At 40.0% G+C, this 19,820-nt stretch overlaps 1 protein-coding gene across 5 annotated transcripts in view; it reads right to left on the reverse strand.

Annotated features, from left to right (window-relative positions):
• celf1 (cugbp, Elav-like family member 1) overlaps positions 1 to 19,489 on the reverse strand; it is a 44,552-nt gene extending 25,063 nt beyond the window's left edge. For 3 of the 5 annotated variants that reach the window (XM_078261436.1, XM_078261550.1, XM_078261489.1), the window contains exons 1-2: positions 19,303 to 19,489; positions 12,974 to 13,095 (exon numbers count right to left, since the gene is read on the reverse strand). In XM_078261436.1, the coding sequence (XP_078117562.1) occupies positions 12,974 to 13,077 (104 nt within the window). In that variant the 5' untranslated portion in view covers positions 13,078 to 13,095; positions 19,303 to 19,489. The remainder of the gene's footprint in view (positions 1 to 12,973; positions 13,096 to 19,302) is intronic. The other 2 variants (XM_078261374.1, XM_078261297.1) reach the window with 1 other exon arrangement.
• Between the last annotated feature and the right edge of the window lie 331 nt (positions 19,490 to 19,820).

Here is a 19,820-nt window from a genome sequence, read left to right on the forward strand (position 1 = left end):
CATTCGGAACAGTGCACACTCCATGGTCAATCTTAAAATGTCTCGCTCTGCTTATAACTCTTTTATTCCTGCCAGTCTCTTTACCCGGCGCCGGAATCCTAAACACCTGCGCGTGTCATCTTTTTTTAATGGGTCTAGCCAAAATCCAGCTCGGAGCTGTGATGAGCAACATGTAATAGAAATTTTTCAGGTTCAAAACTAAAGTTTAAAAATAATTTTCTTCCAAAGTCCCATTCAACAATACGTACAATACTCTGTTTACAGGATTTCCAAACTATCAGTACGTCGGAGGAGAGCTCTGTGACTAAAGGGGTTGGAAGTAGTGAATGTGATTGAATGCACACACCTATAATAATGCATTCTTTCTGATGCAAGTGCGTCATAGGTGCCATCATCTAACTATAAATCAGGGAATCTCTTTATGTGTGTGTGTGTGTGTGTGTGTGTGTGTGTGTGTGTGTGTTGTCTTGCAAATATCTCATGAACCGGTCATCCGATCTACTTCACACTTGGTTTCCTGGGTACCCAATGAACTTGGCTTTTTAAATATTGGACAGCAGTTTGGACAATGTTGGATATTGATAAACTGTAAATAAAACTAAAGGATGTACAATAATGAGAAAAAAAGATTTGAGAAATAAAAGTGCTGCCATAACGCTGGCTCTTCCGTGTCTACTCTTCACAATAAGAGCCCACCTTAAATTCACTCAGAGCATTTTGCTAAGAGGAAACTCTATAAAAAGGCATTTTTGCTGACATCAGACATAAAAAAAAAAGCCACTATAAAGACACTATATTGTATTAAGTTGCTGTGAACTGTAAATTCACAACTTCTAAGCAGACGGCAGAACATAACGTCATCTAGGAGCCTGACTGAGCAAAGAGAGCGGTCTTCCTCCGTCTCACTCACTTGTTTGAGTGTGCTGCTAACTTGTTACCCTAATAACATTACCGTCGGCAAAATACCCCCGCAAATCACAACCATACTTCAACGTTAACCATAAGGCTAAGCCTGCTTTCTGATTGACTCTCATAACGGGCCAGATTGGGTGGCGGATGGCGCACCACCATGAGTCCATGATGCAAATGTCTGTGATTACTCCACACACATTCCATGTGCTCGGTCCGGTTCTGGGGGTTGATTAACACAAATTTTTCTGATTGACTCTCATAACGGGCCGGACTGGGTGGCAGATGGCGCACCACCATGAGTCCATGAGGCAAATGTCTGTGATTACTCCACATTTTAATTGTGATATTTTGTGGGTAAAATCTTAATCTGCATTGTTCTCTGTCAGGTAATTGCAGGCTATACAGTGGGGTTTAATATAATGGTTCTAGAGAAAGCTACAAGCAGCAATACCACAGACCAAGAATCCAGCTTGTTACAAACAGGCACATTTTGAACAGGCACTGTACTAGTCATGTAAATTTAACATTAAGAATAAGGCCTGCTTTGCATCAGGAATAGGGGGGAAATGGAGAGGGGAAAACATATAAAGAAGAAGTGCAGAAAATTATAGGCTGCTCAGCCAAAATGATTTCAAATGCCTTGAAATGGCATCCAAAGCCTGAACGACATGGGAAAAAAGGGTCAACTACCATTTGAATGGATCGAAGAATAGCCAAAATGGCAAAGGCTCAACCAATGACCAGCTCCAGGAAAATCAAAGAAGACTTAAAGTTACCTCTGAGTACTGTTACGATCAGAAGGCTATGTGAAGCAAAGCTATCAGCTAGAAGCCGCCGCAAAGTCCCATTGCTGAAAAAAGACATGTACTGAATAGGGTTGGGCATCGTTTAGATTTTAACGATTCAGATTCCAGTTCCGATTCTTCCCTTTCGATTCCGGTTCTTGACGATTCTTTATTCCAATTCTTTGAGGGGTGGAGTTGAAACAGGTCACATGCCTATTTTCACAAATAAGAGGAAGGTTTATTTTGAGTCAATGGTGGTTTGCAGTTTCACTGCTTTTTCAATGTAAAATAAAGCCACACTAGAGCGCTGCTTACTGTGTTCCAAGGATGCAACACAACAAGCGCCTGGCCGCTTCAGAAACCAAAACTTGCACACTTGGGAAGCGATGATCAGATTTGAAACCAAATCCTCTAAACCAGTGTTTCTCAAATGGGGGTACGCGTACACCTGGGGGTACTTTGGAGTACTGCAGGGGGCATATGAACTTTTTGCAAAATGCTTAAAAACACGTCATGCATAATTCCTAAAATAATTATACTATAATAATGAATGAATTACTGATGGATTCGTGATGGATGTAGCATTTAAATGTTTTCAGTTCCGAGGTTGTTGTTTAGTAGATCTCACTGCCGACACTGTATTGTTCCACTTTATATAGATGTCAACATGTTTTTGTACTGGTCAGGGGGTACTTGGCTTAAAAACACAATTCAAAGGGGGTACATTATTGAAAAAAGTTTGAGAACCCCTGCTCTAAACGATTCCAATAAAGACATTTTTGAAACGATTCCAAGTAGGAATCGGTTCTCGATGCCCAACCCTAGTACTGAATAGGTTGAATGGCTCATGGGCTGGGTCATGGGCTGGAATACCTGTTTACAGGTGCCAGAAGTTGGTCGACTCCATGCAACACAGATGTGAAGCAGTTCTCAGAAATAATGGTTATGCAACTAAATATTAGTGCAGTGATTCAAAGTAAAGCAAACCCTTGAGACATTTTTCAGTTTATACAGTAAATGTTGTAAAGAACTAAAACAGCCTAATATTCATTTCACTTTCTGTAAAGATATAACACAAACTTGATCAATTTTGGTCATGTTTTGATTTGGAATTGAATGTGCAGTGTTCCCAATGCATTGATATTATGGAATTAAAAGCTATTCTAAGGATTTTAAGCATTATTCAGCTTTTTAAACACACTGCTGAACACAACTGTATATACATTGTTTAATTTTGTTTGTAGAAATGCTCTCTGTGTGTGTAGCGTAAAGGGACAACAATTTTGGTAAACACATTTCATTGTGCAGCACTGTTTTTTTATACAGATTTAATTGCATCTACTGGTTGGAAGCTGTTTAATTAAAATTACTTACATTTAAAGCATTGCTCCGTCATTGCTGGAAGTAAATATATTTAACTCTTGTTTACAAAGTCACCAAGAAGCAGCAGAGTGATGTTACGCCAGAAATAGACATGCAATGTCTATTCTCAGCACAAGACCCATTTTCTAACAAATTACAAACAACTCGCTTTGCAGCCGACACCAATGTGATAACCAATAATATCAATGTTACAATGCAAAAACTCCGTCTACATTTTAATAAACTACAAAGACCGGTTGATAGAGGAGGTTTGGGTCTACCAAAGATGTTGTATTACTACTATGCTTTTAACTTAAGGCATTTGGCCCACTGGTCACTTTCTCCTGAGAGAGCTCCACCCTGGTATTGTATTGAGCAATCTGTTCTTGCCCCATTATCACCCTCACAAAGCCTGTCAAACTGTATGGCGAGGCAAAAACACATCCGATAATCTGTTTGAACTGGATCCATATCTAAATACTTCATCAAGTGTTTGGCAGAATCCACAGTCATGTATGTCCCTTTTTTGGAGGGATTGACTGAAAAAGGTAATTGTTGCACTGGGGAATTTGTATCTTAGTGGCATTTTAAAATCCTTTGAGGATGTTGGACAGCAATTTGGAATCCCTAGGTCTCAATTTTCTGATATTTGCAACTTTGCCATCTGTTAATGTGGACTTTTGGATCCAGTTCTTTAGCCCTGAAAACACCAGAATGTTTAACTACGTGCTAATGAACTATGGGAAAGGTCACGAGGCTTCTGGGTATTATTCTATACTGATTTAGAACCTGGGGGATGGAGCTTGGTCAGCCCTTTAAGAAGACATGGGAAAGGGATCTGAACATTACACTGGATAATGAGGAGAAGTACAGAATTTGGAAGAATATTAAAACTATGTCACACAATTTGAGGGTGCCACTTATTCAGTTCAAGATTATGCATCGCTTCTATTGGACTCCCTCCAGATTGTTTAGACTTGGATTAAGAGACACACCAAATTGTTGGAAATGTAAAACACGGCCAATTATTTCATGTCCTATGGTCCTGTGATAAGGTCCAGGAACTTTTCAGGAAGGGAGGGGATGTGTTCACGTTGTAAACTGTATGTTTTGTATGTTGTTTAAAGCAATAAAAGATGTTGTTCCAAAAAGTATTACAATAAGATATACTTTTCTTGTTATTTATTTATTGTTAATTATTTGCTGCATTTTTCCTCTTCATTTCCCAAATTGGGATGGAATTGTAAATAGACTGTTTTTATATTTTTTATAGAGTACTCAAAGCGCTTTTGCACAGTACTGTACCATTCACCACTCACACACATTCATACACTGGTAGCGCAGCACCAGGACCAATTCGGGGTTCAGTGTCTTGCCCAAAGACACTTCGACATGGGACTGCAGGGCCAGGAATCAAACCACAGACCTTCCGATTGGTAGACAACCGTTCTACCACCAGAGCCACAGCCGCTCCCACCATTTCTTGTTTATATTTTGGCATTAATAAGTGGCACGAGGAGGGTGTACACGGCAATGTGTCTTGGTCAAACTACCATATTTTCTCAAATAAAGGCCGGGTCTCAAATAGTGACTGGGGGTGTGGCTGTGACATACAAATAAAAGCCAGCATCAAATACAGACCAGTCGAAAAAAACAAGTATGGATACACTCCTGGGGCCTCGGTTGTGTACGCCACTTTCTAGGCATGAATTGGGATTTATAGAAAAAAAAAAACTGTGACAGTCATTAAACTCTGTATCCTGATATCATAAGTTCACCATAACAACTTAAATAAATAAGTTATGTTCCAAATGTGTTATCCTCACCTCAGGAACATTGTCAAACTCTGTCCCACACACACTGTCACATGCTGAAAAACTTCCACGTCTTTGTTTTCTCAAGGCTGGACAACTGCAATGCTCTCCTCATCAGGACTCAAAAACTACAATATATCCAAAACAGAGCTGCTAGGATCCTAATAAAGATATACGAAAATATGTCCATACCACCTCATCCTTCACTCACTCCACTGGCTTCCTGTCTCATACAGGATCGAGTACAAAATCTCCTTACTCACCCATCAGTGCATCCACGGAAATGCCCCTCCCTACCTCAAAAAGCTACTTGCACCACAATCAAGAAGGGCCTAAAACCTTTCCTCTCTTGTAAATCTTAAATCTTGTTTTACTTTATAGCACTTCGGGATTGATTTCTCAATGAAAAGTCCTCGACAAATAAAATGTATCCATGCATTTATAATGTATTTTCTTCTTACAAAATGTACTGATGATATACCAGTATAAACTTAAGCAACAGAGACATATCTCACTCACACACACACACACACACACACACGCGCGCGCACGCACACACACACACACACGCGCACGCACACACACACACACACACACACACACATTGATCTGTCTTTATATTCTTTATGATTTCATCAGTCAACTTACGAAACTCCTGTCCCTGTGTCACCTCATTATCTAAGTTTTCCATGTCTAGGAATGTGAAACCAAGGCAACCAACGTACAGGCCTAAAAGTCAGCTCTACCAGTGGACAAGTCAGTATGGGGATGCACAATACTGACAAAATAATCAGTATTGGTTACTGATGCAGTGCAACATTCTTCAGGGATGACAATAGAGGAAATTTGCTCAAAAGACTATTTTAGGAAAGAAAAATACTGATAACGTGGTTAGTATGACTTAAATGGGAGAGGCATTCGTTGTTAATATTAGTTTGTTTGAGCAGCCTACTCAGAACAGGACTTTGTGTCACTTTGATGTTTCTTGAACAGATAATATGCCAATAATCCGAGACAGGTCTCCTAAGAAGAATACCATTTGATAACAATACCCAACCTTAAATAAAGCATATAGAAAGGTACCACACCACCTCTTAGTACACTGGAGTGCTATGTGGATACAAATTGCCTATTATCACCCTGACACACACACACAACACAGCTGCTCATGATTATTACTAATTATATACAAAATCACAATAAAGACCTTAAAACAGACCAATCCATTCAAGTTGATTCTCAGAGACACAAGACAACTTTAGGAAACATATAATACTTACAAAGCTCGCCAGAGCAAGTTACTTACACAGGACTAGAATTCAAAGAGCAATGGTCCACCATCATTTCGGGGAGAAAATCCAACTTAAAAGAAGCCATGATGGAGAAAAGTTTTTCTTTGTTCTTCTTTGACCAGAACACAACAATGAAGCTAAATTGACACAGTGATCAGAGGCCGGTGGTAAAATCCAGATGGTACACTTGTTGGTAAGTCCCTGGCAAAGAGTAAATAAGGCAGGCGACAGTGCACGAAAGGAAGAGAAAAACAGTGTGCCGCAACAAACCAATGCACATGGAGAACCCGTGACTGAAACACAAATACAACAAACAAAATCTAACTGAGGAACTGCCTTCGTTTGAGATGGAAGAGCACAAATGACAGACACAAAGTGACAGGCCTTCAGGTTGGCTTTCCAGGTTCTGGGACTGGGAGTAACCACAGCATGGAGATCATGGAGAGCTGCTGGGATCACTGGGGCCAGAGAAAGTAATGGCCATTTGGGGTCCCACAATCAAAGTGCTGATGATCCATGGCCTTTGTGAACATTTCTCCTAGGCCAGCAGATCTGGCTGCAGCGTCAGATAAACATGGTGTCAGATTGATGGTGATAAGGCCCAGTGGGCAGAGGGAATGAAAGAGAGAGTGAATAGTACTCCGCAGCCAGTAGCTAATCCCTGGACTAGCCACACCAGTGGGCTAACAATTAGGTTCCGGCCTGAGGGGGGCTGTGTTTACCCTGTTGTCCTACAGGCTGCACTGGTTTGTGTGTGATTAATGTGTGTAAAAACCAAAGGGAGCCTTGGACAAATGACCCTGGCTTTGGTCTTTGTGCATCCTACAGTGCACACACACCTATGAAATGAGATAAACTCCAGTATCTTGGAGTTTTAGACTACAGTATCTGCCAAACTGCCTTCAGGTAGTTGTTGGTTGGACTCAACATAACCCTTAACTGCTGCACAATGTTTTTGATATGACAGTTTTAGTATATCAATTTTATTTTTGTTCCACAGACTGGTGCTTTTTAGTTTGCCTCATGACAGCACTCAATCATCTCAGCAAAGCATATTTCTAATAACACACAAGTTTATGATATGACAAAAACATCTTTCTAGAGGTGTTGTACCAAATCTCTTCAAAGAAATGTGGCTTTCTGGATAGCTTTAAAGCAAATAACTACATTTACCCTGAATCCAACAATTTATGGGTAGACCTGGTGTGCTAACCACAGCTTAACCAGCTTACATTACCATTTTAGCACACATTATGTGATGGAACTTGGAGATGACATTTTTTTGCAAACTTGTCCTGTGTTTGAATCGCATACTTGAGCTAGTGTTGCACAATTCCTAAAACTGGCAGCAGTGGAATGGGAGCTGAAGAGGCCATAGGACAACACTGCTGTGATAACAGACAATATGAGAGATACCGACACTGCAATTACCGAAAGCCTACTTTGCCCAATCTATGCACTCTGAATCTAGCTACCCAGTAGGTGTTAGTTACCCGGAGTCGACCGTCTGTTAGGTGTACAAAGACTGACCTCCTTCTTTCACAAGTGCTCTACAGCTGTCACACTTTCAGTATCTAAACTGAAAAATGGGTCTAAACTAAGCTTAAACTAAATCTTTGTGAGTGTAAATGGTTTGGATAGATATCAATAATGGATATAGAACAGAGGGTTTTTTAATGGTAAAAAAAAGTACCCATTGTATTTCCCCTTTATTCATTCTGCAGTGAGTCCATGAACAAGGTAACTGTCTGTGGTTAGTTCACGTCTGCAACAGCAGGACTCAAGTGTCTGTTATCAAAACGGCTAAAGTCAGTTGAAGTGAAGATAGAATTGTCAGTAGCCTAATGGTTACAAACAGGCTCAGCAGTGAACAACATGCCAACGTGCTGACGGATTTGGTGTGTTATATATTAATATTTAAAAAATATTAAAAAATGTATATTAAAATTAATATTGTGTTCAAACAGATGTATGTAAGCAGTGATGCTGTTTTTACCCTATAGTTCTCCGTCAAGTTTGCCTGAAGGGAGTGAGCACTTCAGCAGACTGGGTGTAAAAAATTGTGACAGGTAACTGTAATCAGATTACATTTTTCTGATAACTTCAGTAATCACATTACAGTTACTAATCAAAAAATGACCGTGTTACTTGTGTTATGGTTTTTGCATAACGGGAGGAGAGAAAACAAATCAAACGTCCCTTTTTGTGCATGTTTGCGTAACACAAAACAAAAATGGCAGAGCCACCACTAAAGATGTCTTGTGGGGGGTGGAGGTGTGCCCATTATTTATGTCATCATGTGACATGTTATTAGGAATGTAACGATTACCGGTCTACCGGTAAACCATGGTAAAAATGTTGAAGATAACAATTACCTTTTTCATTTAAAATATCATTATTATCTCGGTGGATTACCACGGTGTGGAAACCGCATGTTCCCAGCTTAATCCGAGGCTCCTGAAGTTGCCATGCGGGCGCACTGCGTAGCCTACAGTGCGTTTCTTGAAGTTGGAATCATGGCCTGAGGAGGAGATGACAGCGCTAAGGACATTTATCAGCCTTGTAAAAAAGGCCATAGTAACGCTCTCTCTCTCCTGAGATGATTGACCAATCCTTGACGAGAGTCATCGCTTTGATCTCTTGCCAATCACCAGCGCTCAGACAGGAGAAATGGGACAGAACAGCTGTAAACGTCTTTTTTCTTTATCATTCTTTTCCCATTTTCGGACTTGTTGAAGTGATGTGTGTAGCCCAGAATGTAAGTTTAAACTATTCTGTAGCTTGCTAAACTGTCATGGGTTTTACTGCCTCGTTATCTGTGTAAACGTTAAAGCTACTTTCATATTTCAATAAGTGTTCTGCTACGATGTGGATTAAGTTTTGCCTGTGTTACGACATGACATTTATTTGGAGAGAGAAAGATATAAGATTGTCTTGATAATATTGCTGTTGCTGTGTTTCTTATTGCATAGTTGATAGATGTGCAGATTGTTTAATATTACTTGTGCAGCCACTTGTTAATATTCAGGTAGTGTTTGCTAGCAAGGTGCAATCGCCAGTAAACAGACTAGCCTGTGGAGCCACGTGCTTAGCTATTAAAGGTGTATTACACTGTTTGCTCCATTATGAATGTGTGTGCTGTAATAGATGTGGCTTATTCTCAGTTTGTGTTACTGAGCAATGTGTTACATTTATGTTAATTATTACAGATAAATTAATGTAGTTCTTAGTATTGTTTCTTGTTATATGCTTGTGGCTATAACATTTAATTTTTAGTAAATAATGTTCATAGTAAGTCAGATTACTGTGCATTATTATTTGCTTATATTTCAGAACCACATCCAACTTCACATGTAACGTCAAATACAACTTCATAGTTAACTTTGTTGTAAATAAATAAATAAATCTTCCTGGATCTCAAAGTCAGACATCTCTGGTTCAAGTTCTTACTGGACACCCTACAGCCGGCCAGTGTTTCAGTAGCCAGTTTTCAATAGTTAGTATTAGTAATAATAAGCCTATTGCCTATATTTTTGTAATAAAATAAACACTGTTACACTTTTTGAAACTATTTCAGCTTGTGTAGGCCTATCAGTGCTTTCTGAACATATTGAACACACTTTAAAAAATACCGTGATAATACCGAAAACTAGAGATGCACCGATTACAACTTTCTAGGCCAATTCCGATTTCTCATTGAGGTTGAACTGCCGATAACGATTTTAGCCAATTCCGATTTCATATTTTCTAACCACTTTACAGCTCACACAAATATTTATTTTCTATCTTTTCTTTAATAGAACATTTTACATTTTGCATAGAACATTTTTTGAACAGATAATCAATCGCTATAAAATAGAACTATATAAGAGAAATTCACACACATCTAAAGTGCAAAATGTTATGGAAGAACCATTTCCTTCTTTTCACATCCAATATCCAACAAAAATTTGGTATATTTAGCAAACTAAGCTTCTGTATGAAAACAGGGAAAACAGGTAATGGCAATACAATAATATATAAATAACTAATACAAATAAAAAAAAATAGCCTTGCAGTATAAAGATATTTCTCAAAACATACACACACACAGGCCTGCTTGAACGTCAACAGTAACGTTACCTGAAAACAGCGTGTAGTTTATTTTTTAGCAAGTTTGCTTTATGTGTCATTGTGCATAAATATGAACACTACTGTTGCTGTCAACAGGCTTATCTGCTAACGTTAGCTACTGACGGTTACCTCGGAACAATTCAGCAAATAGACGGTACCCTAGGGTGCTGTTACCTGAAACAGATGATTTAACGTCACCGCTCATTTTACACACAGTTTAGCAACAAAACTAAACGCTGAGGGAGGATTACTACGTTTTAATGTTGGTTTTGAGCGGTATGCATCCCCACTAATCTGGAAAGCGTTTTAAACAGTAACGTTAATACAGCGTGTCGGAGGAATACACACAGCGGGACAGACAGAGGGACCGTCACCGCAGCGTTCGCTAACGTTAGCTTTTTGTCTCATCTGGGGTCTGATAAACAGTAAATTCATCAAAGTCAGTGTGCCCAACGCTATTTTCCGATAAACTGTAGCTGTGAGTGCAGTTTTCTTGTTCCAGTTGTTCAGCCTCAGTGGGGAGAGAGAGCGGCTGACTGTTTGCCGGTCAATTCCGGTCACCGGCCGGTCAATCGTTGCATCTCTACCGAAAACCGTGATAATTTCAAAAGCAGTTAAAACTGTGGTCTGTCGTGTTTGTATCCTACTGCGTTTAGTTTGGCAGATCATTAAGTATTGCTGTACAAGACGCCTCTTTTTCGTACCGTCTTTACCCTTTTATCATCACTCATAATATGCGGTTGATTAGCAGTCTTATAATACTAATAATGTTTATAATTATCTATTTGTGAGCTCTTTGTGACACCAGAGCGCATAAATATACATGAGAATTAAAAGTGCTTCAAAACTGCATAACTGACTGACAGCAGCAGTCACCAGAATTTGACTTCCACATGTGAGTCCTGATGATGAGGATGTCACTGAAACTGTCCAATCAGTGTCAGTCTGTATAACTTTGTTTACTTCTCTTGGTTCGTCAGTGTGAACATGAAACGGACCAAAACTAAAACAAACCTAATGTATAATTTTTAACCTTGGTCCAGACCAAATTAATTAAACAGGTGTAAAAGCACCCTAAGCTCAAAACTATTGATATAAAAACAAATAGCAAAGAATTAAGGTTGTGCATGCAATGGGAGGAGTTCCAGAAAAGGTGTCAATGATGTAAGTATATATACACAAATCTGGACACTTTCAAATACTTCAACTGGTAACACTATTCAAAGTATCACGCTTAAATATGGCACCATGAGGTTTAAAAATAGAAAAGAAAAACACCTTTGTAGCATCAACCTTTATCTTGCACTGCCCAACAAATTAGGTGAAAACTTGTGAAGTTATTAAGGATTCACAATGAAGAATGTCTAAATCAGTGATTCCCAACGTTTTTGGTCTGAGGTTTCCCCACAGCTTTGTCAGATAAACTCACGTACCACTTCAACACTTCCGAATGTGTTCAAAATGTAAAACACCATTCTTTATATAAGTGAATATTGTTCATTTTTGTTATACAACTGAACTGTCAATATTTAGGTTGGTTTAGTCAGAAATAATACTACTATTACTACTTGGAGTGAAGCTGAATGTTTCAGCCGCTATTTCTACCATGTATTCATTACTTTTAGCTACCTGTTTACACCTGATATATTATTTTAATCAAATAATTTTTTTTTATGAATTGAGTTGCTCTACAATCTTTCCAAATACCTCCTGGCAACAGCAGAAGTACAAGTACCCCTGGTTGGGAATCACTGGTGTAAATATCAAACACTAGAAAGAACACGGGTAAAAGTATGTTCTGCTGATCTGACAGAGCTATGATCGAGAATATTCTCTCCTATTGTATTGTATGCTGGTATGGACATTCAAAAATCACCCATAGGAACAAATTGGGGAAGATTGTTAAAACCTGTGGAAAAATCATTGGTAAGCAACAGATAGACTTATACCAACTATATCTGACCAGATTGGCACAGAAGGCAGACAAGGTTTGCCTGGATACAACCCATCCCTTCTGGTCGTGGAACGTCAGAACCAACCGAGCAAAAAACTCATTCATTCCCACGGCAATAACCCAATTAAATAAGAAGTGGGCAGGGGAATGACTGGAGGAATATATGTGAAGTAATATGCAGTAGTTTTATTTATTTATGACATTGTGCAATATACTCCTTTTTACTGTATTCTATTTAATGATGTGTGTATGTTATGTGTTAGATAAACAGTGCTGTAGATGTCTGGTTCAATGTTTGTGTTGTGGATTATGTGTCAATATGCCTGTACTGTACAACAAATTGCCTCTCGGGGACATTAAAGTTAAAGTCTAAGACTCTGACAAAACGTGTCAACACTTTAGGCAAACCGTTTCAATACGACTACGAGCCTGTGTATGCTATACGTGTGTCCTATACCTGAGCATTCACAGATACACACATCTGCAGGTAAGCCAGGCATAGAGGAGGTTCAGTTATTGTGGTTTTCAAGCAATCACTACAACCAATTTCTAATATAGCAGATGAGTTGTATTTAGAGTCTAGGTCGTCATGACATGTTTTGAAACCATGGAGCCATGCTAACAACAGGTAGTAACTACGACAGATTGATTGACTGTGTGAGAAAGAAATATGGCTGCATGGTATTGACAGATATTCTATAACCCCCTGTTGTCCCCCAAACTGCTATTAAAGCTTCTTACCCCCCGAGTGCCAAGTTGGAGACTTCTGAGGGAGGAAGGGGAAGCGTGGGCTGTCCAGTCTGCTCTGGAGACACATACAGGGTTTCAGGGTCCAGGTTATCCATCAGGGCCTTGTAATACAACTAGTAACACAAAAAACAGGACACACAACACACCAGAACCAGACACACAAAAACAATTACAAATAAATACACACAACAAATATTTACACATGTAACACTCAACACATGAATCAAGCTAAAGTGGAACACAGACAGGTGGAAAAAAACAGGAACTATCTAACTACTACAAGACTGATGAAGAACTACCGCTAAGATCATGGGCCCATATCACAACAGAGTTCAACTTATAGGGTCTTTCCATGCCAAGCAAAGCCAAGATGACATGCGTTTTCAGTAGTGGTCCAGCCTCCATAGGCTGTGTTATGCTTGTGCTGGGGATTACAGAGCTCTGTTTTAAGTAAACGGACTGCATTTATATAGCGTTTTTCTAGTCTTAACGACTACTCAAAGTGCTTTACACATTGGTGGCTGAGGCTGCCATACAAGGTGCCACCTGTTTATCAGATAAACATTCACACCTGATAGCACAAAATCTCTGTGGTTTTGGATTTTAGTTTAACTACTATGTTCTTGTTCGCACTTTCAGATATAAGCATTGTTTTATTTTTGTTTACTGATTGCTTTCAGATGTGTCAGAAGTTCAGAACTGTATAGTAAATGCTGTATATAAAATGCTGATATAAACAACGTTTTCTGCTGCCTCACATTAAAAGCTTTCCACTGGCAAACCAGTGGGAGGTTTTAATTGTGAAGTTGGAAATGTAATGTAATGTGTTTATCATATACCCCTTGTGGCTTTGTCTTAGAGGTAAAGTGAGTCGCCCCTCAACAACAAAATTGGCAGTTCGATCCTATCCTCCGGCTACATGTCAAAGTGTCCTTGAGCAAGATACTAAACCCCGAGTTGTTCACCGGACACTAAATGTAGCTGTTCACTGCTCCTAATACTTAGAATGGGTTCAATGTAGTAATTGCATTTCACTACATAGTACTGTACGATTGTATGTGACGAATAATAAAGAGTTTCTTTTAAGTTACTTCACACAGAGGGTTCAACCAGGGTTGACTGTGTATTTGAAAGGGTTAACCCTTGTCGATCAACTCGGCTTCACGACTCAGGTCGAGGGGTGAGTTGGACCAGGGTCAGACAAGGGTCGATTTCAATGTGAATTGCACACGACTAGGGTCTCTAACAACCGGGACGGAGCAAATTATGTGATTGGTTGGAAATGCAAGGTGGGAGAGGGGGCAGAGTTGTCACAGGTCGCCACACACTTTGAAAAAAAAACATAGATTTTGCTTTACGCTAGGTATTCACAGGCGTCTCAACAACGGCGGGAAGCTGACAGCAAAGCCTAACTTTACATTTAATTAAATCAAACAAAGGGAAATGTTCTTCCCTCATCTTAAAATGGTCATAAATCGGTACTACAGTAGCCCTACTTCCTTGTTTACTGCTGCAATGAATGAAATGAAGAGGAGAAAAGAGCATCTGTCTCCACTAAATCATCTGTTAAGTGATGGTTATTTATTTGTGCTTTAAAACGTAATCACTGCACTTTGATTATTGAGAGAGTACTACTTTGATTATGGATTACGCTTAAAAAAATAAGACTAAAAAAACTTAGTCACAGTAAAAATAACAAATACTTTTCAATGTCAATATGGCCGAATACATAGCAGAGTTATTAGCCTGAATGATGTTGATTTTGACATTGACATGAATTATAAAATAAAGATGTTATCACCACAACATAGCCACTTGGTAAAGCCTGCTGATTAACAAGTTGTAGTTAGGGCCGTGATTAAATAACTATTTATTAACTCGTTCATATCCTGGATATGACACAGATCGATCGCGCCAATTCACGCGAATTCAACCAATCACCGCGACTTTGGTGCGACTTGCAATTTTGACCAAGCACCGCAACTTTTCCGCAAATTTAACCAATAACCGGAGTTTCCCGCGACTTCAACCAATTCCAGCAGTCCCACGTGCCAGACTTTACATCAATATAATGTGACTGAGTGCCACTGACCAAGCGGGAGTGAGAGAGAGCTTGTTTCCAATATGAAGACAAGACTCGAACATCTCACATTTATTAACAAAACGTACAGCAAAACATTTCAGACGTCCTGCCAACCTGTATACATTTTAACATCAATGTACGTTGTAATGTTTTTTCACTATAAAGTCGCTGAAGCGGCTGCTGTTTCAATCCTGTTGGCTGTCTGCAGCGGGCGGGGCTGCTCATACAGTTCCCCCCGCTACTGACTCGCACACACACAAACACACACATGGTGGATGCATAAGAGCCATAAGATCCAGAATGGCTCCCTTCAAAGAGTGGTAATTCCCATCACTTGATGCAGTTTTTTGTTTGCCAACTGAAAGGGCTGAATGGGCTGTTTTTATGTTTTTCAGGTGGTCAGTGTGGACACAGGGCTCTACATGACCTAGAAATAAAATTGTGGATGCAAAACTTTTTAAACAGTGTTTTAAAATGAATAGTAAGCCCCCTTTTCACACTGTTCAAGGATGGAATGTTGAGCTGCTATTCCACCCTAACACGACAGTGTTGGCGTCTAGTGTGTGTGTGTATGTGCATATATTCCTGCCCTGCCGGCTGTCCTTTTTACACGGATGTTGATTTGGCTCTGTTACTACCTCCGCTACCGTCCGTCTCTGTACCTTTTCAGAACGACAAGGCCCAATAGTTGTGCAACTAGTATCGCTTTGCCAGATCTATCTCCACAGCACTGTGCAGTAAGGTCTGGCTACACCACACATGCATTCTGGGATGGAAGAAAATAAATGCCATGGATTGTTTGCATTTCTTTAAACCAATCACAATTGTCTTGGGCAGCGCTTAGCTCCGGACACAGCAACGCTGGCTCCACTAAATAGTCTCGGGAAGGAACTTGTTTTGATGGAACATTTGCACCCCGCAAAAGAAAACGCCACAAACGATATTAAATGAAGTTTTAACTGTTCATGTATGGTGATGTACTAGAGTGAAGACGTACGGCTGCACTTCTCTCCTCGGCCCAACACAAATCAAGAGAGACTTCACTAACGAGTTGGTGCAAGTTATGTTATATGTATACTGCTTATGTATGATAAGTAAATATAGCGCTGTGGAGACCTGAGGCCTGTACTACGAAGCAAGATTTGGCGTTAACGAGGTAACTTCAGGTTCAACCCAGGGTTTTGTGTATCACGACGGTGGATCACTTGTTACCGGGATAAATCGCTGTGGTAACTTATGCTGAACACCTAACCTGCTCGGGAGCAGGTTTTGTTCGAAATTAGAGATTAACCGGTGTAAAAGCACCGCCTACTGACCAATCAATACTCGTTTTAATAAGCGTCACCGTTCTTAGAAGATCCGGTAGAGCTCGGGGCACGGGAAGAGAGGTGCGCTCATAAAAGTTAAAACATTTAAAGACCGACAACCCAGTTAACATTCCCTGATGGGTACTGTTATGAAAGATTTTCAGCGGAGGGAATTACGTATAGGCAATTTGTTGGCTTCTTGAGCCATGCGTTGCCAATGCGCACATCGGTTTGAATTATGTTTTATATTTTTAATTTTCTCTCACGATCGCTTACCACTGCCAGGGTTGCAACTGAAATAATAGGCTAAAGCAACGACAGTTTATGGAAAGCACAAGTGTAATTATGGTCAGATCTTGTGGCTGACTGATGGGGAAGTGCTATTGATAAGCATTGTGATTTATGCATTTACAGCGTTGTCTATTTTTTGCCAGCTTTCCTTCCTGTTTTAGGAAGCAGCGACTGTATTGCGTTTTGCCTGTAAAACCGTGTCTGTGTTCTTGATATTTATGTACAATTATAGTTTGCTCTTCTTATGTAAAATATGCGGCTCTGGTAGATGTTTGCGATTGGTCATGCTGTGCAAACACCGCCTCTTTTATGTGATCACGCGCGTCGCTGGATTGGGAAACCCGCGATTGTTAGGTTAGGTGAAGCTGGGTAACTGAAATAAATCCAGGGCATGTTGATCTTGATTCGTAGTACAGGCCTCTGGCATTGTATGGTCGATGTTGTAAAGTATCAGTGTAGAAAGTTGTCTGACGACACTTGAGCTACCCGGCTAACTGCTAGCTCTAGCTACACCATTCACGTTACACCTGCACAATCCAAATTTTCTTCAAAACTTGCCATTTTCAGCGTGTAGCTCGAAGTTTGTTGTTGTTTCCCAAAGTGCTGGGGTTTTGAGAAGGACAACATACAAAGAGCGGAAGGGAAGGGGCAAAGCTTGACATAATGCGCCAGATGTCAGGCTTTAGCTTGGAAACGTACTTGCGTTGACCTAAACTAGGAACTGTGGAAAAAAAAGCAACGCCGGCTTATAGACCCTTTGCACGTGACGTCACGCTCTACTCGCACAAATTATGAACGCCATGACGGACGGCGGAAGAGCTATGCTATAGACGGATGGCAAGTCAAACGCGTACATGTTCGTGTTCGCTCATATAATAAAATGGTTATTTCTTGTTGTGCGGTGGGCTTCTGTAGGCTTTGTGTTATGTCTGGTTTGTGTCATTGTGTTAACAAGGGCAACGCACTTCTAAGGTTCCTTCGATATTTAACGTATCACAAACTGGCCCATATTAAATCACTCTTAACGTAGAGCTAGCTAACGATTAGCCACGTAATGCTAGTGCGTTAGCCTGCCTAAACCGCTTCTTTTTAGTTAGGTTAGTTAAGTTGAATTATCTTAAAATGATAACAACAACAGACCACACCAACTCTGTCTTCGTATTTGAATGGTGCACATCTTCTCTTCAGTTTCACTTTATGTGGATCTTTTGGGAGTTTGTCTTTGCGGCTGGCTGCAGACTTTGCATGGAGCTCAACAGGTGATTGCTAGCTAACGTTAGCTTCCAAGATAACTTGTGTTATTTATACCCGAAGTCAGCTGTTGAAATACACTAGCCTGCTCAGAGGTTGCTTTTAATACAAAGGGAAATTCAAATGTTAGTACAAGTTATTCACATTTACAGTTTGATCATGATCTGTTGTGTGAGTCAAAGCTGTGTTATACAGTAGTTGGCTTGGCTCAGAGGGCAGCTAACTGTCTCGGTGTTATAAAAAGCCATAATCCTAGATGTGTTTAAAAGCTTTGAGATCAGCACCAGTGTATGGGGATACCCCGTTTACCACATAGTGGTACAGATCGTGTGGACTGAAGTTGGACAGACTCGGCGATTGAATGAGGTCCGTGAAAACGGAGGGAAGGTAACTATCAGTATCCAATCCAGCGATCTGCAACTTCTCCAAATACCGCTCTTTGTGAGCACCTACCAGATGCCCTACCTCGACCGATAACGGCACGACAACTTGTTGTTCAATAGAAGAAGCCATAAAGAAGAAGATATATTTAGATATTATTATTACTATATTATTTAGTGTTATTTTAAATTGATTGAAACTAATGAAACTTTCCGCCCGTCTACTACACTGTTTAGCTTGTGCTTCCGGTGAGTCTCGTCGTTCATCATGGCGTCGTCACGTGGTCGTGGTCACATGTTTGCAAAGGGTCTATAGGCGGATCTTCTGTACAGCAGTATTGCAGAATCTCTGTGTAAAAGGCTGTAGTTTTACTGGTGAGTCCTTTACTCCTTACTGCGGCTGTGCTGTCGGGCACATTATGGTCCTATTTCAAAGTGGATTTGTCCACCTCTAAAAAAACTGATTTGTTCTAATACTTCTTTTGTTTACATGTTAATTAGATAATTATGTGCTTGCTTAACATTAAATGCACATACACTTTAAAGCACCACTTCTCTTTAGACTTTGGCACCAATAACTTTTGCCAGAAGTCTTTTGATTCAACTTTTACCAGCAAGGCTTTTTTATGCGAGTGATGACAGATCCTCCTATATGTGGGAGGAGTGACAGTGACATAATATTCTCTTTTTGGGCATGATATACAGGGTAAACAGCAAACCTTTCAAAAGCACAGCTCGTACCGTTGATTGTTAACGGTGGCACCAGAAACATGCATAGCTTAACGTTACTTAACCAGAGAAACTATCATGACGTAATTTCATAAACACATCACTGTCAGTAGGCTATCTAAACTGTCATATTATTAAACTGCCGTTCAGCCCACATTGAGACTGGACAAGCACTAGTGCTAGCTAAATGATCGACCACACAAGCACCGTGAGTATGTTATGGTATGGTAACGTTAGCTAGCTAGAATAGCGTTTGATAACTTCAAATGACCAACTTACCCGTGTTTTTACGCCACTGTTAATTTGACTTGTGCTTAAAACAAAATGACGTTTTGGATGTTTGCTTAGGATATAACGTTAATCATGCTGTACTTTTGGAGACAAGCCGACTACATAGGTGAGTAACTTGTGGTCTGTGGTCACTTCAGACATTTAGCTAGCTGTGTAAAATGGCAGTCTCTCTCTCCTGCTGAACCAAAGCTGGGGCCAGGGGGTGGAGGGGCCAGGGGGCTGGAAAAGCGACAACATTGTATGTGCTATTTGCTTCAAGATAGATTGTAATAGCTGTATGATGATTATTTATCAATAGAAAAACATGAGCGATCATTGGTGTTTAGTGTTCTTTGAGTCGTCGTGTTCTAGTGCACGTCACAATTCCCTGGGTTAAAGTGTAACGTGGTACAGTCCATACCTTCCTTAGACTGTAAAAAAAAAAAGAAAAAAAAGACCATAATGCACAATCATTTCCTAATTTCCAACAAGCTCTTGATGTGGTTTATGTGTTATTGCTAAAAGCC

This window comes from Sander vitreus, chromosome 1 (genome assembly GCF_031162955.1).
Source record: "Sander vitreus isolate 19-12246 chromosome 1, sanVit1, whole genome shotgun sequence".
Lineage (NCBI taxonomy): Eukaryota > Metazoa > Chordata > Actinopteri > Perciformes > Percidae > Sander > Sander vitreus.